The sequence below is a fragment of the Xylocopa sonorina genome, chromosome 8 (genome assembly GCF_050948175.1).
Source record: "Xylocopa sonorina isolate GNS202 chromosome 8, iyXylSono1_principal, whole genome shotgun sequence".
NCBI lineage: Eukaryota > Metazoa > Arthropoda > Insecta > Hymenoptera > Apidae > Xylocopa > Xylocopa sonorina.
In genome coordinates, this window is record NC_135200.1 from 2,872,587 (window position 1) to 2,891,021 (window position 18,435).

General features: G+C 42.3%; 1 protein-coding gene across 11 annotated transcripts in view; it reads right to left on the bottom strand.

Annotated features, from left to right (window-relative positions):
• Window positions 1-1,633: 1,633 nt before the first annotated feature.
• LOC143426257 (uncharacterized) overlaps window positions 1,634-18,435 on the bottom strand; it is a 99,722-nt gene continuing 82,920 nt past the window's right edge. For 5 of the 11 annotated variants that reach the window (XM_076899555.1, XM_076899554.1, XM_076899553.1 and 2 more), the window contains exons 10-12: window positions 15,305-15,649; window positions 6,907-7,161; window positions 1,634-3,632 (exon numbers count right to left, since the gene is read on the bottom strand). In XM_076899555.1, coding sequence (XP_076755670.1) covers window positions 2,431-3,632; window positions 6,907-7,161; window positions 15,305-15,649 — 1,802 coding nt within the window. In that variant the 3' untranslated portion in view covers window positions 1,634-2,430. Of the gene's footprint in view, window positions 3,633-4,621; window positions 4,808-6,893; window positions 7,162-15,304; window positions 15,650-18,435 lie in introns of those variants that run through there. The other 6 variants (XM_076899562.1, XM_076899560.1, XM_076899561.1 and 3 more) reach the window with 6 other exon arrangements.

Sequence of the window (18,435 nt, forward strand, 5' to 3'; positions counted from 1 at the left end):
GTTGAGTAAAACGGTATTTTAATAGACACCCGTAGAAATTACTTTGAGAAATTTATGTTATCCATTGTTGCTGCTGATCTTGTCTAAGGCGCGGTAGAGTTACAAGAATAACATTTACGAGATTTTTTATTTGAAATGCCTTTGCGAACGCCTCGCAGGAAGGCGTTACAAGAGATTCTACCATATTGGCACTAGAAATTACTTTTAAGACTTTTCTCGCTTGAAACTATTTAGAGCAAGCAAATCGCAGACCTTGAGACTGCGAGTCCGACATTTTTAATTATCATTGGGATATCTGTTGAGGTCAGTTGCGGAAGAGGTGCGCCTGCCTCGCGTATAAATTAACGATTTCGTCGATGAAATTTAAACTTCGCCGCTAATCGAAGCTTGTTTGAGCATCACGTATACCACGACTATCATTGGCACCGTTATTATTTCCCTTAGTAGAGGTTCGAATTCGATTTTCCTAAAAATTAGGTCTCAAACGAAAAATTCTGTAGTCTACAATTTCAATTTAACTTTGCACATAGAATAATCTTCTACTGTATATACTTGCTCAAAGATACTCTATGTACAGATAACATAAAAACCCTTTTGCAATACATTTTAATTTTCTACTACGTGCCATTTTCTTCCCTTGATTCTTCTTTCGAAGATCAATCGTAACTGTTCCTAAAAATCCAATAAGGATTATCCTCAGGAAATAATCCTCAGTCGTTAATGTTAATGAAAAAAAAAAAAAAGAAAACCAATCGTTGTCTTGGTCTGGGATTAAACGAAGGGAAATCCTACGAAACCGAGAGTTCCACGATGCCACGAAGTTAGTCCACGAGATCAAAATCGTGATTCTCATAATGCCCTCTCCAAACGTTCGTTCTTGTTGCTATCGCGATCCGCGCAGATTATTTTCTTACCTTCGAGGATCGTTACAGTCTACGCGTTTGGCACAAAGATCGCGTCTGTGGAAAAGTTACATAATAATTGGATTTGAGCTCGAGACGATAGCTCGGAGAAAATTGTCTACTTTCAGGGGCACCGGCTGGCTAGTCGGGTGTTACGGACTTTTTGAAACATTTCAGACATTCTTAGGGGAGGGATGGGGATTTCGCGAGCAGCTGTTCAACTGCGGAAATCTCTTTCGGGCAATCTCTACGCTTGCCTTTCTTTTTTTGTTTCTCCGTCGATGCGTTCAGACCGACTCGAGATTCGTTTCGTTTGGTTAAGTTGGGTTAGGTAGAATAACCTTCTTCGACTACGATCGAGGCAGTCTGACAGCATCACGCGAATTTAATCTTTATATATAATATATACGATAAAATTCAAAAAATACAACCGTAACTACGTTAAATCGAACGAAAGGACAACAAGATATTTCTCGCTCAATACTTTCGAGAACGATTCGTCGAACGTGTCGAGCGTTTGAACAGATCTCATTTTTACCATAAATCGACGATTACCTAATGAAACTGAGTTTACGTAAACGAATCAAAGTGTTGCAATCAAAATCATGTATCGGAAAAATTGTTTTTCTTTGGAGAATGCAAGATTTTATATTGAAACCTTAATGGGAAAATAAGTTTAAGGTTTAGAAAAAAGTAGATCGGTATTGAAGTACCGATAGGAACCGTTGGTTCTGTTGAAGTTGCTCGTTGATTCGTTCGACGATCGATATAATTAATAAACATCTGATAGAACAACAACCAAATCGAGGAGCTTTCCTTTTGATCTATCGAAGCAATCAGAAAGGTTCTCTAACGTTCACGAATTGAATTCACGAACGAAACTGCGAGATGTCAGTTACGAGGAGGTAAGACGTTCGTTGAATGACCGTGAAAATCAATGCTCGTCGTTGTCGACGACTCTAATGTACATCGACGAGGATAGCGATGTTCCTCGACGTCGATACGATACGCGAGCCAGCATCGCCCGCGAGTCTAACGCGTGTACCGACAAGTCGTCGTTACAAACTATACAAATACACGATTAAATCTATCTGCAAAACCGAACGAAGACGGGAGTGTCGGCAACGTACAGTCTAATTTATCTATGCGTTTTGTTCGTTGCTCCACGCGAACTGCCATGGAATACCAACCGCACCTCGACGTGTCCTCGATTTGGTGAAATCGTCTTTCCCCGAAAAGACTACGTCCTTGGCCGGCGTTCCACTCCCAAAAACGATCTACTTCCGTTCAATTTCCTACGAAATTCCAGGAGCTATCTTCAGCTGTATCGGGCGCGGGCAATAATCACGCGCGTCCCCCTCCCCGTTCTCTCAATCTGGAATCGCAGATACCTGAAGATCAAGCTCGGAATCTGAAGATTAACCTCCACCTTTGCTCGCGGATGCCTATCGTAGCCTGCAGAAGAATAACTCTTACTAAATTTAGTAAAAAACCGCTTAAGCGAATACCAGGAGCATCTACTCGGCGTTCATTCCTCCTCGACGCTGATGTCGACGGTTCTAACTCTAGAGGAATCCGTTGGGAGCAGCTGAAGACGCTCCGGTTCCACTCCAAGCATGATGATGCACATGAAACTCTTCCCGGACGCCTGGTCCCTCGGATAGATGGTGACTGGCGCGAACTTGTCCACGGTGCCGTCGACGTACGCGCGTAGCTTCCTGTAGACCTGCGGGAAGTGCCTCCTCAGCGAGACACCTTTCAGCTTCAGCTGCCTCTGAATATTCGTGAAGCTGATCTCGCGGATTCTCTTCGGCGTGTTCTGCCCGTTGTTGCCCGGCAACGAAGTCAGCACCAGCATCTCAGGCGACTCCATCTCTCTGGTGATGTTGCACGGGGACGTCGACTGTTGTCTGCCCTGCGGGGACGCGGACGAAGAGGACGTATGGTGCCTGTTCGCCGAGTCCAAGTAGATCTTGGCACACCTGGACACCAGCTGCCGTTCCCACTTAACAGCCCCGCTGGTAGGCACCTCGCTCACCACGCAGACAGCTACGAACAATACCAGCCTCGTATCCGGATTGTACGACTTGCACAGTCTGATCACCTCCGCGTACAGCTCCGTGCCCATCTCCCGGGCGAGCAGATCCGACCAGCGCACGTACGTTGGCTCCCCCAGGTCGACGAAGCCGTTCGCGATGAACTTCTCCGCGGCCTCTGGGCTTGAGAAGAAGCACTTGACGGCCCCGCGGCCATGGAACGCGTAGCCGCGTTTCGCCAGCGCCGAGATGTGCTTCAGAGTGATCGGGTCCTCCTTCGCGGAGGACAACACCTGCTTGCAAAGGCTGCCAGCGCGGGTGTGCAGGCAGGTCCTTCGATGCCGGTGCCAATGCGCTCTCCGGCATTCCCTCGAGCAGTACAAACAGGTGCAGTTGTGACAGCTCTTGTAGTTCTTCTTCGCCTCAGCTAGGCTTGTCGAGTTGCTGCACTTGTTGTTGCCGCAACGCACGATCTTCTCGGCGGCGTTCCCGGCCATCGCCAGCCCGTTCGCCTCCTGGTTGCTGTCGAAGGAGACCCTTCGATGGGCCAGAGGACCGGCCCTCGGCTGCGTCGCGGCCGTTTTCGAGGGTATCGCGTCACTGCCCTCGCTCTTGCGCCGCACCAGCTCGCCCACGTAGTAGGAGGCGTGCTCCTCGGTGGCTCCTTGCACGTCCATCACGCTCCTAGCGGACTCTGCGACATTATCGTAATTCGTTTGCATTGTCAGACATACCGGTGAACTTTCAGATTGGTCGTACTTTTTGTGCTTGCGACGGTCGTACCGGTTTCATTTTATCGTTCGGACGAAAGGAGTCATGCTTTGTTCCTGCTTCGAGTTTTTTCAAACGATTCTGGCAAGAAAGTTTCAAAGAGTGATCTAGATTCGTTATCGAGAAAAGTGATATGCAGAATCTATCGCGCAAGTGTGGATTTATGGTACAAGTACATTGCAATAAGACGCGTGATGGAAATGCTAAATGGTGACCATCCACGTTACGGTTACGATAGATTCTGGCAATTGACGCGTACGTATTGGATGAACTTTTCAATTTTCACGTGCAAAAATATCGCTTGCACAACTTTCTTTGAATAACTTGTGATTTTTTATAAAAATGTAACTAAGGTGCGGTACAAATTTTTGTTAACACCAGAATATTATTTGTTTCACATTGGAAGCAATGAAAAGGTAATGATTATCTTATACACGTTCGTTCGAATTGTTTCACACCGTCAGATGTTATTATAAGAATTGCTTTCGTCACGCTTTCATCCATAAACGATACCGGTACAACCGAGCGTATCGAAGCAAAGTGGAACGTGACAATACGTACATATAAGCGATGTTGTGTGTATGGAATGAAAATGATTATCGTAACGTACCCTTTGCGATCATAAAGTCTCGTTAATAGGTTAAATCCTTAACGAACACTAAAGATTAACCAACTGCTCGATCAGGCCACTTGCAAGTCACTTAAAATTATATCATTTTTTTAAATCACCCTCCCCCAAGTGCCTTTAATTAAAAATAAAAGATACTCTCGTAGTGCAAGGATAAACGATAAGCAAAAAAAGAGCCGTTAACGAAAACAAGGGTAAAAAAGAACAAGAAGAAGAAACAGAAATAAGCAAGAACGAAAACAAAAATGTTGAAAGTATCCTTACGAATTGGTTTCGTATATTTTAACGATTCGCGTCTCCTGCGGTCGGCGTCAACCACCTTAATTAGCTCCGTGTCCCCAGATTGGCTAGTTTCACCGTCGGTAAAATCGTCTGTGATCGATAAGCCTCGCATCGAGACGTCTGCAATTCAAAGGAGGCGAGACGCTACGATTCCGCCTCCCTGAACTTTATCAGACGCCTTTTTGTGTCTGCAAAGGTGTAAAACAACATAAGTGTAACAGAAAACAGAAAAGAAAACCGAGGGCAGGGAGTAAAACGTCGCATCCGCGGTTTCTTCGTCGTCCATACGACTTGCTCCTCTCTCCGTTTGCTCTCGTTTAGCATTTCTTTTATTTCATCGTCTTTCACCGTTCCCTCCTTCGTCGTCGATCGTAGTTGACAATGGCTCTGAACAGTGATCTCGAAGCGATAAAAAATGGCTGCGAGAGAACGATGAAACGGGAAAGTGGCCTTACACAGGGCAAGTTATCTAGCTGCGTCGGATGCATTCTGTATAGGCGTTTCGAAGCATTCTGATCACTGATTATTTAAACGCATGGTTGATACGATATGGTCAATGATGAAGAGATCGAATGCTGTGTCAATATGTCTGGTGGAGTTCGAAGGCATTTTATGAAAATCTGTAGGTAATGTAGGTTACCAATTTATTAGCACGCTTAAGGAATGGCTTTTGAAATAGTTTTCAAACATTAAATATAAAAACTAGATGTTCAAATTTGAATAGCTTGAAGAATATGTTACAAGAAATAAAATATGTCAACAATTTGATAAAAGCAGAGGTTGATTTAAAAGTGAAAATTAATAAAGAAGTGATTACCATACAGCTGAATAATTTCAAATTCTCGACTTACGACAATTAGCATTTAATTTCCATTTATTTGTAGGACGTATTGACACAGCTCGCAGATTTCTCAAACATAAGATGGCTGTGAATTAACCGTGCAAAAATATAAATGTGAAACGCCGATACTTTTCGTCTAATGAGAGAAAAATGAAATTTTACAAAGAGATACGTATACAAAGAAGAGAGAGAAAGAGAGAGAATTGGAGAGATATAAAAGAGAGCGGTGTGTGTGAGAGGTGAGTGACGACGAGGCGAAGAGAAACGCAAGCGGAGCGCATAAAATCGAGGACAACATAGACGCACAGTATGGTTTTACAATTCAAATGTTAACATATTAATTCCACGCTCCCCGGTTAAGCGGCGACGGTGTAAAAATGAAATGAGTTCAAAGAGATTAATTGACTTTTTAACGTTTCTGAATCTTTAGTATTTTCGAATGGAATTCAATTTAAACTATTAGAGAGACGCGAATCGTAATTTTACATTTAAATTTCTACTGTGACAGTAGTGTGACACGAATTTTTAACGAGCGCTCTACATTCGTTTAATTCATGAATTATTAATTGTTGTTATGATAATGCTTCGTACTCATTTGTTTTTGTATTTAGGACGTTGTCGTATTTAGCATAAAGTATTGGAAATTAAAATAAAAATAATTAAAAGAAAAAAGATAATAATAGTCAACAGAACGCAAAATATAAATAAGTTTAGTTATATTATCATTGTATTAATATCTTTGCAAGTTGTCTAATATCAAAAGGTATAAAACTGTTTTTGCTAAATTATAAATTATAAAATATCACGTAATTGTTTGTTAAACATAAGTTAGTCGTAATTAAAAGCTACTCGTAATTGCGACAAAGGCAATCAAAACCAAAAGCATTCACAATTAAACAAGCGCGAACTTACGTAAAACATTAACAGGTACATTCAACATCCCTCCAGTACTTCAAATTTGTATCAGACGCTAATTAGCCGATATAAACAAAGTTCCATTAAACAAAATTATACAACACGGAACAAACTTCCACCAAAACAAGAAGTAGCACGGAACAAAGAGCTACATCGAGCGAAAGTACTACCACAATATCAAAACATTGGTCGCAAATCAATTTATGAAAAGCCCCTGCAACGCCCACTCGCAAAGTTTCCAACTGCTAAAATAAAAGTGCAAAAAAAAGAAAACTATAAAATAACAAAATGAACTTCATTTCTCGTGTTAACACCTTGTCAAAGAGAACCATACTGTGCCTGTACAACACGCAGAGATACATAAGTAAGTATACATATACAAAGAGATTCATAGTAAAGGGGAGTATAGTAAATTTGTCTTCTTTTTTTAGTTCTTTTTTACTCTTTTTGGTTCATTCTTTGAGCCTCTCTCGAGTCCTCTCTCTCGAGAGGGAAGTTGGTTCAGAACGAAAACTTACATAGTCCTCCTACCTTGGAGGTCTTGGCGTAGGTCGCTGCAGCTCTTCCCGGCTTTCGCATTAGCCTGGCCGACGTTCGTTCGATGCCGCATGGAGGCGGATGCGCCGGTTACGACGGGGCCTGGCCCAGGACTCGGGGTACGCGACGCGGATGGCAGGCCAAGGAGGGAGTCAAGTACATCCTCCAGGGTCGTTGAACCCGGGCTCGGTTTGTTCCGCAGAAGAGCTGCCGTCGCCATCGCCTCGTCCGTATCGCTCTGGCCCGATCCTAATCGGTTTCATGCATGGGGTCAAGAAAGAGACTGAGACGTCCGCGTCATCCTCTTGGCCTCGAAACGTTACGTCCAGTCCGTCGTGCGATATGGAAATTTCAGTCTTTCGTTTTTTTTTCTCGTTCGTGCGTCCAGTCGAATTATTTGCTTTATTAATCGTTCAGTCTGATTTAACGGGGTCTCGTCTTGCGTGGGTTCACGATTTTGGCGTCCATTTTTCTGGGTCTCGTGTGTTCAACGATTCAAGCAGCTGTCGATGATGGAAGTGTTGAGTATATTTACTTTTGACGATCCATGTAGTATCATGCAAGATAGCTTATTAATAGTCACACGTAACGACCCGTTCGACATTTTAATTTTAATTAATTAAATTATCGTGATCTTGATTTGAGTAATAATAATGAGATGAAATAAGTGAAGTTTGTACTTGAACATTTATCTTGGTCATAGAATCGCAATCTTTTGTATATAAATTATTTCACAGTGACTAGAAACAATCGAAGTTAACGAACAATGATATAAGTTTTTCACAAACTGAATAATTATCCGAATATGCATACGCAAGTTGTCGAGCATCATCGATCGCTATTTGAATCGTTTTTACCAAAAGCGCGTGCACGCGAGAAGGTCGAAGGACCTCTTAGTCGGCTATCAAGGTTCTCTAGGGTGCTCGTCACGCGTTTCCCGTCTAGGGTGTTTGTTAAGAATCCTTTCATACACGTCTAACTCTTCTCCGATTTGGTGCTTCGACCTCGTTTCAAGCTGCGTCGAATGTTCACATTGCCATTCGTCGCAAAACTTTCATTCGTTTCGTCTTAACAAACACACACACGGACTTACAGCAACTTCGAGTGCCATCGTTCATCCCATGCGAGTGTTCTTACCTTGACCGAGCGGAAGAGAACCCGTGGCTCGTTTCAAGTGTATTCCCGTAGCATCGACAATTGCTATCAAGTACCAATACGGGGATTTTTCTCAAGCGCGACGAGCGTTTAGTTTTCCCCGTCTCAGCGAAAGTTTCGTTCGAGAACGACCATTCGAGCTTCGAGTCGAGGCGAGTTGCTCGCGAAAATGTAAAGAGCTGCGTACACGTTCAGACGCTGGTCAAAAGTCGTGATCACCGCTTAAACTAATACTTTAATAATACAGTACGATAATAATAATAGTAGGCCAATTGGTGTTTGCAAAGAAACGTTTAATACGTACGTGAAATGTTGTTATTCTATAGCCTCGTTCGAACAAGTAAAGGAACTCGATTTAATTTGAGATTCGAATCCAAGTAACTTCATTTCACACAACGAATGGAATAGCATCGATTTCGATCGATTCCTTACAATTCGTCGCGCAAAAGAAAGAAATCGAGTCAGTTTTCTCTGTGAGTTCGCAACGAACTTGATTACAAGTCACTCGAATGAAACTACACTTCAAGTCACCGTTAGTATACAAAATAATGTGAACGTGTACGAGGCTCTCGATGAAAACGTAACCCAGAAACGTTCGATGAGACGCATTTTCGTTTGTTATGCACCCGACGTTTCTCGACGATTCGTAACCGTCCGTACTTCCTCGTGCGTGGTTCCGGTTCCTTTTTCAGGGCCGCGTACAGGAACAGAGCCTCGACTACTATCGTAAACGAAACGAGAATTGAGAGAAAAGAGGAGAGACGGGACGAATAGTGAGAGAATTCGAAAAAAAATAGAGGAAGAAGAAGCGCGTAACAGAGACGCCCACGAATTTCTCTTAAACTTCTCGCATCTACTTCTCTACGTTTCTACGTGTACTCTACTCGTACGCTAGTCTAATTGCACCAGTACCCGGGCACTTTCCCTCGCGAAGAGCGCGGGAACGCGAAAAAACGAAACCGAGTCGCGGCCCGCTCTCTTTGAACCTTTACAACGTTTTCACGTATCGCCAGTGCACAGGGCTCGATCCTCTCTATCGTCGGCGGAACTGTTTTATTACTTCACGCTCCATTTCCGGTAGAAATAATACAGGGTATTTCAGCTATCATTAGAAGTGTTTCTGCTAAAACTCACGATTATCGGCGTTGAAATATTATCTGACAAAAATATTCCATCTTTAATTTCGAGATACATATTGCTCGATTCGTGTTTGTTATATCGTGCTGTTAATAGTATTTGAAAAATCACTTCTACGAAAGTTGTATAGTTTTTATTCTTAGCAATTTTTTTGTACTCTTGTAGCTGTTGATAACAGCTTTGTTTTTAGTATTTAGATAGTTGTGGCAAAAAGTTATTAGTTGTCGAGTTATTTTAATTTTAATGATACCAAAAGGTACTTAATTTCTACCTAATCAACACGCATATGATATGTATCCTTTTATGCTTATACAAATGTATATTTATTATGTAAGATACGAAAGAATAATTAAATTTACTTGTTCTAACAAGTATAATTGTTATCATACACATTGTCGTCCAAAATTAAACAGTTTTTATACAAATCGTTATCAAAAAATTTTAGTGGCAGCAATAATATTTCAGCCGAGAAGTTTACGTGAAACGCCCTGTACACGAGGCCTCGCAACTACGTTTTCCGGACAATCTAAGCGAGACCAAACTACGTCGTATAAACAAAAGTGTCCTGTACGTGTAAGTATGTGTAGGTATGTGTATAAAAAAAAAGTCAGAAAAAAACCAGGAAGAAATTAGACCAACGAAAGGCAAAAGCGATGGCGGCGAAACGAATAACAGCACTTACCGTGACGACACAAGCAGAGCGCATCAACCAAATGAATCGATACACGTGCTACGTGTACGTGTACGCCATACAAGAGACTCGATTGATAGTAGTGTACACTTTTAAAAAGGGCGCGGTGCCTTTGGCTAACATACTCGAGACTAAAACGAAGTAAAATTGAAGAGGAGAAAAATTAAGTAGGAGATAGATACAAAGATATAAAAGGAATGACGGTGTTGAAGAAAAAGAGAGAGAGAGAGAGAGAGTGAAAGTTTAAAGAATAATGTATATAATAATAATACGTATCGAAGAACGTAGGATACGATATAAAGGAGCAACAAGAACGCAAAACAACGCAAAGGGTAAATGACAATAATTTATTGCTGTCAAGGGTAATTACGCTTTACAAAGAAATGATAAATCGTTGGTGTGTCCGAACAATAAGTACGGAAAATTGTGTACTTAAGAAAAAGGCAAAAAGCACCGGCGCGCAGAACCGTGCGATGCGTAAAGATTCTAGTAGAGAGGGGGAGACACGTGTACACGCGTACGAAAACTCTTTTAGCGAGCGATTCTTCGCGTCGGTCGGTCTACCGCTATCGATGCGAAGAGTCGATCGTAGCAATGACTGGATGCAGCTTTTACTCTACCTTCCGCGGCTAAGGTACAACACTTCAAATACGCAAAGGGAAAAAATGAAAAATAGAAGAAACAAAAATAAGTAACGCAGAAGTTGACTGAGAGTGAACGCGTACGCGCACGTGTATGCTGCGCTTTTTTACCGACGACGGTTCTGCGAACACTGCACTCGTAATTAAAGAATTAACAATAATAATAATAATAATAATAATAATAGTAATAATAATAATAATAATTAAAAATTAATGATAATGTAAATAATAATAATAATATTAATAATAATAATAGTAATAATAATAATAATAATAATAATAATAATAATAATAATATCAGCGCGTTTGCAAGTAATAACGAACGGTGTTCACGAATAATACGTAAAACTGTTTCTCTCGTATGTATACATATTATACCTACAAACGTTTCTACATACGTATACATATACCGAGCTTTCTAGCTATAGATACCATTGTATATGCGGACAACTTTACAGAGTAAACATACATGAAACGCAAAGAAGTAATAATGACTACTGGTAGAATTAATAAAGGGGACTACTAAATATTTATATGCGTATATCCGAGAGAGGGGACGTTTTCCTACGAAAATTACGTAGGGGCGAATACAGTACGGTATTGGGGTGCATCTGTGTAGAGAGAGCAAAAGAAACAAGTGTATGTATATATATATATATATAAAGGAAAATATATAGAGGGAGAAGGGAAAAACTTGGGAAAAAAAAAGAAAAAAAGAAAGAAGGAGAGTGATACTTGTGGATCAATCAGGGGTTCTTTCTGCACGGGGTCTTCCAACGACGAGGGGCGGTCGTAGTAATAAAGTAACAAAATTCACTATAAAACATATAGTTCTCGTGCGCGGTGAAAAAAAAAAAAAAAATAGAGAGAAAAAAAGGAAAAGACGTATTTACCGTGGCGTATAAACGAACGAGACTTTGCAAAAAAAAGTCTAACCAGGAGATCTGTCGACGCGTCGCGAAGTCGAGAGACCGCCTTGTGGAATGACGAATACACGATTTTGTCGGCTTGGCGACGACGAGAGTCCGCGAAGCGAGTATTCGCGGTATCAGGCATTTACATTCCCGTTTTAGAAACGACTCGCTGTTTTGCAAATTTCATAAGGAAGCGGTTCGATGCTTCGGGATTCGGCGTCATCGGAGAACTCCAAAGAATAAAGCTACGATTAACCCTTAAATGCAGTGCCATCTGGAAACACGTTTTCCAGCCTGTAACGAGTGTATAAATGCGAAAAATATCGAATAAAAACAATTCTCATGCGCGTTCTCGTATATTTCAGTTATTTAACCAAAAAAATCCCTGTTTACAAAATAGAACGAAAGAATGTGAAAAGATGCGATAGATTTTAGTCAACCAATTTCCTATAATTTCATCGCGCAACATAAATCGGCTATCGCAAAGTATTTCATTATTTTCAAGGAAATTATACATTTAAGGGTTAAAAGAACATTGTGATACGTGTTGAATTTCCGAAACATTCAGGTACCCTGAAATGATGTGTCGGTGTGCTTGGATATAAACGCGAAACCGTGCGTGCGTGGGAATTGATCCAGACCCTCGAGCAGTAGTAATTGATATTTTTGAGGTTAGACGAGTACAGGAAGCTGACGAAAACGATAAACGGAGAAAGAAAGCACTCGGATAATGGTAATCCAGCCGTGGCTGTAGAATTCAAATCTCGATACGCGATATTTTTAAATAGAAAGCTAGTGTACAGAGACCAGAGAGTGGATCGATCGGCTCGAGGTTATGTCAGATTAGAAATCGCTTTCCGCTGAGATCTCGAGCTTCTCTATCAACTACGCTGACAATGAAAGCACTGCGAGTGAATCCTCCCGTCGAACGGGATTTAATCGTTACCGTAGAAGCGATACAAAAGGATCTTACAGGCTATCTATTTGTTACATTAGACGAAGTGGAATCCAAAGTGGAACAGCTTCGGACATGTCCCTCGTAAAGAGCAAAGACGCGTTCCTATTGGACGCGAACAACTTCGTTTACATTGCACCGTTTGTTATTAAATGTCTACGTACAGAGTAATTTCGAAATGTATTTCGAAAGAAAGTGATTCTTCTGCTAAAAAAATAATTTTACGATACAGAATACAATCTTTTCGTATTGGCAAAACGGAATCTTTATCTATTTAAATATTCGTTATATTATAAATCGTTATAAATCGTACCAAATTCATAGACATTGTTTAAAAAAATAAATAGATATTGTGATAAACAGTGAAGGGGTACAAAAAAGAAATACGCACTTAAATAATTTTGAACTTACAGTTTCAGACAATTTCCAATTTTACCGATCACGTAAAAGTTGAATGATTCGTAATTGATCGAAAATTGATTAAATTTGTTTGAAGAAATAAAAAAAAAAAACAACTGGTATTTTGTGCGAAAAAATTTCGTTTTATATTATCGACTTAGTTCTGTACAAGGAATCATTTGATCTCTAATCGCACGACAATTCCGTGAAGCACTCCGTACGAAAAATATACTGAGTGGTTTATTTTGATGTACGATGCATTTACACGCTATATATTTCGTTGCTTACGTTACTAGACAATCTTTAAAATACATGGCAATTCGTTTCCAGCAAAGATCGTGCGCGTGATTAAAAGAGAATACTTTGAGCCTCGAAAAATTCTAGCCGGTGCCCTTCGCGTCTCGAATATCGGGATAATTGCACTTACGTGAATAAAACTACTAAAATGTATCCCTATAAATGTAGCAACGCGAAAATTTCTTCAGAAAATATCTCTCTTATCGACATTAACTCGATGTAACAACGATTTCCAACAGCTTTCAATCAACTCTATCGATAGTTCAACATCTTTAACAATACGTGCACAGCAGAAATTAATTCGTACGAAATAATCGTGTGAAAAGAAAAAAAAAGGAAAAAAAAACAAAATTCCATTATCATTTGTTCTTTTTTTTTCAAAGTCACTTGTAACGTATTACGCGAAAGAGAAGTGTGCAAATAAGTAGCATACTTGTGAGAAAGTACAAAATAGTGCAAAAGCTGCGTACAAGAGTAATAAAGATGTGTCATCTTTTGTATATATATTCTGTTTGTAGAAAAAAAAACTAAAAATTCTCACGCTCTTTTAACACGTCGGAAAAATTATATGTACAACAAAGAGAAAGCATTCCGAGAGAAACACTTGAAAAGTATCCAAAAATATGCACTTTCCACCCGAGTTCTCGCGTTAACCCTTTCATGCCTCCAAATATAACATTCTTATTATAATACGAATTACGTAACATTCTTACTTTAACAGTTACTCTTCAAAGTTCGTACATTATTTTTTAATCGTACTTAACACGATCTCCATTCCGTGTTATCGTAACAAAGCAATCACGGAATAACAACAATAATAACAGTGAAATTAAAATTCGATTTGTTAACCCTGTGTTCTCAAAAGAAGAACGTAATCCCGCGCGAGGATGCAGGCATGAAAAAGCTAACACCTCGTTATTCAACATTTAACGCGCCGTTGAGCGCATTACGTACAACAGGATACAAAAATAATCTGTCTCGTGATCGAAATCGGCGCGACGGTTTGTCGACGTGTCGGTTCCACCGGAACTTCTCTTCGAAGCGCGAAGAAACGTCACGCTGTCACGTGAATATCGTGAGACCGCGTCGTTCGTGACGAAAAAACGAGGAGAACGTTCGACGATACGAGTGTAGAAACACCCGAGGGATGCCAGAAGCGCGTCGATTACGAACGTAATCGTCCAAACTAGACCAGTCTCATAAGCGCGTCAGAGGAACCTCTTCCAAGAAGATCGTTCATCGCTCCCTGCCAAGATCCGAGAAGAGTCGCGCGAATTTAGCGAATCGTGCGAAAGAGAAGCTCGTCAAGGCGATTCCTCTGGTACATGGAACGTTCGATGCGGCCGGTCGCTTTGGGAATTGCGAAAATCGAGGATTCTCTACGCAGCTACGTTCTAAGCGTCGACGAGCGACGAGCGGCGAAGCGTTTTGGGACGAGAGTGAAAATGTTTCGCTCCGCTTGGCAAGTTATTTGGGATAGTTATTTTCGACACTGATACAATGCAGTTAACATTCAGATGATGTCATAAAATAACAGCTATTTTTCAAATGATTGCTTTAAGAAACGTCCGAGGTCAATGGTGTACCGTGTCACTTTACAAATATATCGAAAGATGATTAATATATTTAACAAAATACATTTTGCGCTCCTACACCACTCGAACAGTCATCTCTCGTTGAACTTTACAGAAATATCTTGTTACGTATCGCAGGTACGTATGAATATATCACGTTTCTCCCCTTTCGATTAGTCATTAATCAGAGAAAATAACTGGCCCAAAGTAACGGGAAAAATGTCGAAACTCCGAGGCCAAAAGCGTCGTCCCTAAAACTACTCTGCAGCTATCCATCTTGACTCCTCTGAAGAACTCTCTAATAGTCATCAAGTAGTTACCAAAGCCTACCAACCACTAGATACACGTGTCTCAGTTCCGTGAAGCATCCCTACGAGAACATGGGGGCCGAGGAAAGGTCGGAGCGGCGCGTAGTCGCGCCCTCCGCGGTGAGACGCGAATCGTCTTCGTCAGCTTAGATCGGCGGGTCGATGGGGACGCGTCGAGGGATCGTCTGGTGGGAACGCGACCGAACCGCGTTCTCTGTTCCCCGGTTGGCGGTTCGCGACTGTACGTGTTCGCCTGTCCGATCTCGTAACCGTATTTACTTATTGCTTTTTGGCTTTTCCGCTAGGCGAGCAGCAACTCACCGCGGTGATGGCGCTGCTGTTGTTGCTGGGGTTGTTGTTGATGGTGAAGCTGACGGTGATGATGGTGATGGTGGTGCTGGTGATAATTTAGGGACGATGAAGGCGACGGACAGAGGCTACCACCGCCGGCTAGCTGTTGTTGCTGCTGGCCGTCGTCGCGCGTCGGCGTCAGGTCCAGGAAGAGGCCGGACGTGGCCGAGTCGACGCAACTGCACGACTCGGTGGCCGTCGCGTTGCACCCGGGACAGCAGTCGGTCTCCGTGGCCAAACTCATCGGCGTCTCTGGCGAGTCCACTGGTCTCGTACCAACGAACGAGCTCTCCATCCAACACAGCTTCACGCTCCCTTCGAGGAGAAGTTTCATTTCATTAGATGCGTCCGGGGCTACTGCGCGGTCTCTACTCGAGGGTACTCGGTTTCGGTGGCCTCTTTTTTACCAACGATCCACGATCCCTTCGTAGATACGTGCGCGCACGGTAGAGAAGAACGCGTGTACGCGGTGTTTCGAAACAGCCACGCGGTGCTTCTAAGCTGCCACGTAGAGGAGAACGCGGAAACAAAATTATTTCAACTCGAGAAATATATACACCGTGCTTTCCTTTTGAATGGTATCATTTTTGTTCTCGAAAAAAGTGTGACGCGATTTGACGGCTGCTTCAAAGCACTGCGCTACAAAGTGTCGAAGTATCGTAGTTACTTCCGGTGCTCGCTTCGCTCTCATAAGCTGTCTGTTTACTTTCTGCCACTCGTTTGCCACGCGTTTTGCAGACCCGCAATACGCGAGGTTAGCTGCGGTGTCAGTGGACGGTCATTCATAAAACGACAGAAATCTCTGATTAGATCGTGTTAGTGAAGCTCTAACACGGAAGTATTAATCACAACGTAAACGAAAGCCGAACGGATCGGCACACGCACACACTGGTTATTGACAGACCACACACGGATAGAAATGTAGTTAATGCAACACCGTGGCGAGTCGGTATACGACTCATTTAGGACTGGCACACATTACACGACGGACAGGTCTGTCTCGAGACAGTTTCGTCTTGTCTGCGTACTTCTCTCGAACCCACGAATTCAGAAAGCAAGCTTAAATTCGGTTCGACAAAAAATTCTTCGGTGTCACAAGTGTTCGTGTCTTCGCTCTGGCATAATGGGATCTGTTGAAACCTGTTGCGAGTCTTCTAGGGCTAGAACAGCTTCCTCTAGTCTGCATTGCGTACCGACTTATAGAGCCGTCTGTGGACACGCGATTCTATACCAGGTCTGTTGAGTCGGTAGACGATCCATCGATTTCTATAAACTGCTCTCGAACGATCCTTTGTCTCATATTCGTCATTCATATTTTGAACACCAGCTTTCTCTCGTCGAAACTGTGACCGACAAAGGTGAACGTAATGTTGCACAGAACGCAGAGAACGTAAGAGAACTAGAAAGATCGAATAGAACCCTCTTCCAAGCTACGTACCACTCGTAAATACCTCTAAAATATGATCAATCGTTTGAAATTCCTCGCAACTCGGAAGTGTAAAAGAAAAACTAATCAAACTGCGGGCTCCAAGAGGAGAGAATCGAATAGATTTTCGTTCGATCGTATTCTACTCCGCAGACCCCCATACGCCCGTACGCGTCCCAAGCCAAACTCTTCGACGCTGGGCGTTCCATCGACAGTTAGGTCGCAACGTGGATCGTAAAGATCAGGCACGATCAACGCGGTCGTGCGTATTATAAAAGCTCGCGAGGTATCCACGCGTTCCGTTCCCTGCCCCCGGTGTTTGTTTTAATTTAGTCGTAAGGTCGAGCGGAGAGTGCCGGCTAGGTTCGTCCGCGACGGGGTGCGATCGAAACTTCAGGGCGATCTATTTCGGTGGCACGACGGTACGCCGTCGAAATAGCAACCGTAGGTCGCTCGCCCGTGTGTCCGTGCACACTCCTCGGCGAGACCGATCGAAGACAGAACGCGGACAGCGAAAACCGCGCGCGGAGGTCGGACAGGGTCGAGGGAGTCCTCCCGATCGCGTCTCCGCCTCCTCTTTTCCTCCTCGACCTTGCGCCACGCGCTGGAAATACGATTTAGTGTCAAGGCTGTCAGCGTTTCGACAATTTTCTCGTAGCTGCCTGGCGAACTCTTCCGCAGGAACGATCCTTACGCGAGGAACTCGAGGATCGAACGATCGTCGCCGGTACATCTGCACGCAGAGACTGTTTCTGATTTCGAACTGTCTGCCCGTTTCCGTGGATTCCGTATTATCGTAATCGGCGAGATATAGTGACTCGACCGGGATTCATATGTGCGATGCATATGTACACGATTATTTTCAGTGAAAAGTATGTAATTTTCTGTTGAAGTTATACTATTTCACTCCTTTTGAAATGTCAGTCATAAATTTTATATCTTAAATTTTCAAGACATATATTCTGTCTCGTGGCAAAGAATTTGATCGTAAAAAGATAAAGTGGAATTTATTACAGCTACTTGATTGTCTATTTTACTGTGTAGCAAATTGATAATAATGTTTTGCTATTTTTGGACATTTTGTTATTGAAAAATTTGAGATAATGGTATGGATCGCCTTACTTGGTATGACAATTTTGCTGCAACGCAAAGTGTTTGCTTGAAAAATATCATAGAGTAGTAGTTTTCTTTTCTTCAGCTGCCTATTTCAATTGCCGAGCGTAGAAAAGTGTGCTCTTGACTGGTTACATTGCACTTGAAATTGTCGTGTCCGAGTACAAAAGTAACAATAGCAACGAGCCCATATACGTTTCAATATGGAGCCCATACATGGGTCCACTGTGCGCATATTGAACAATTGCTCGCGAATCTATAAATGGGTTCTCCACAGCGCACAATGAACGACTATTTCCAACCCGCACGCGTGTCCACAGCGCTCAAAGAATTAATCTACAACGCTAGACCTTGCCAAATGTACATGTACACATATTAAAAACATCGGTTCTCCATATCTCGCCATATTACACTTACTATACCTTCCTCGCGAGCAGGATAGACACGAATCGCATCGACAAAATCGATTACGCGTTTCTCTCTCTCTCTCTCTCTCTTTCATAAATCGAACAGTATTTAATTCCCAAGAAGAGAATTTAGGGGAGCTGTAGACTACATTTAG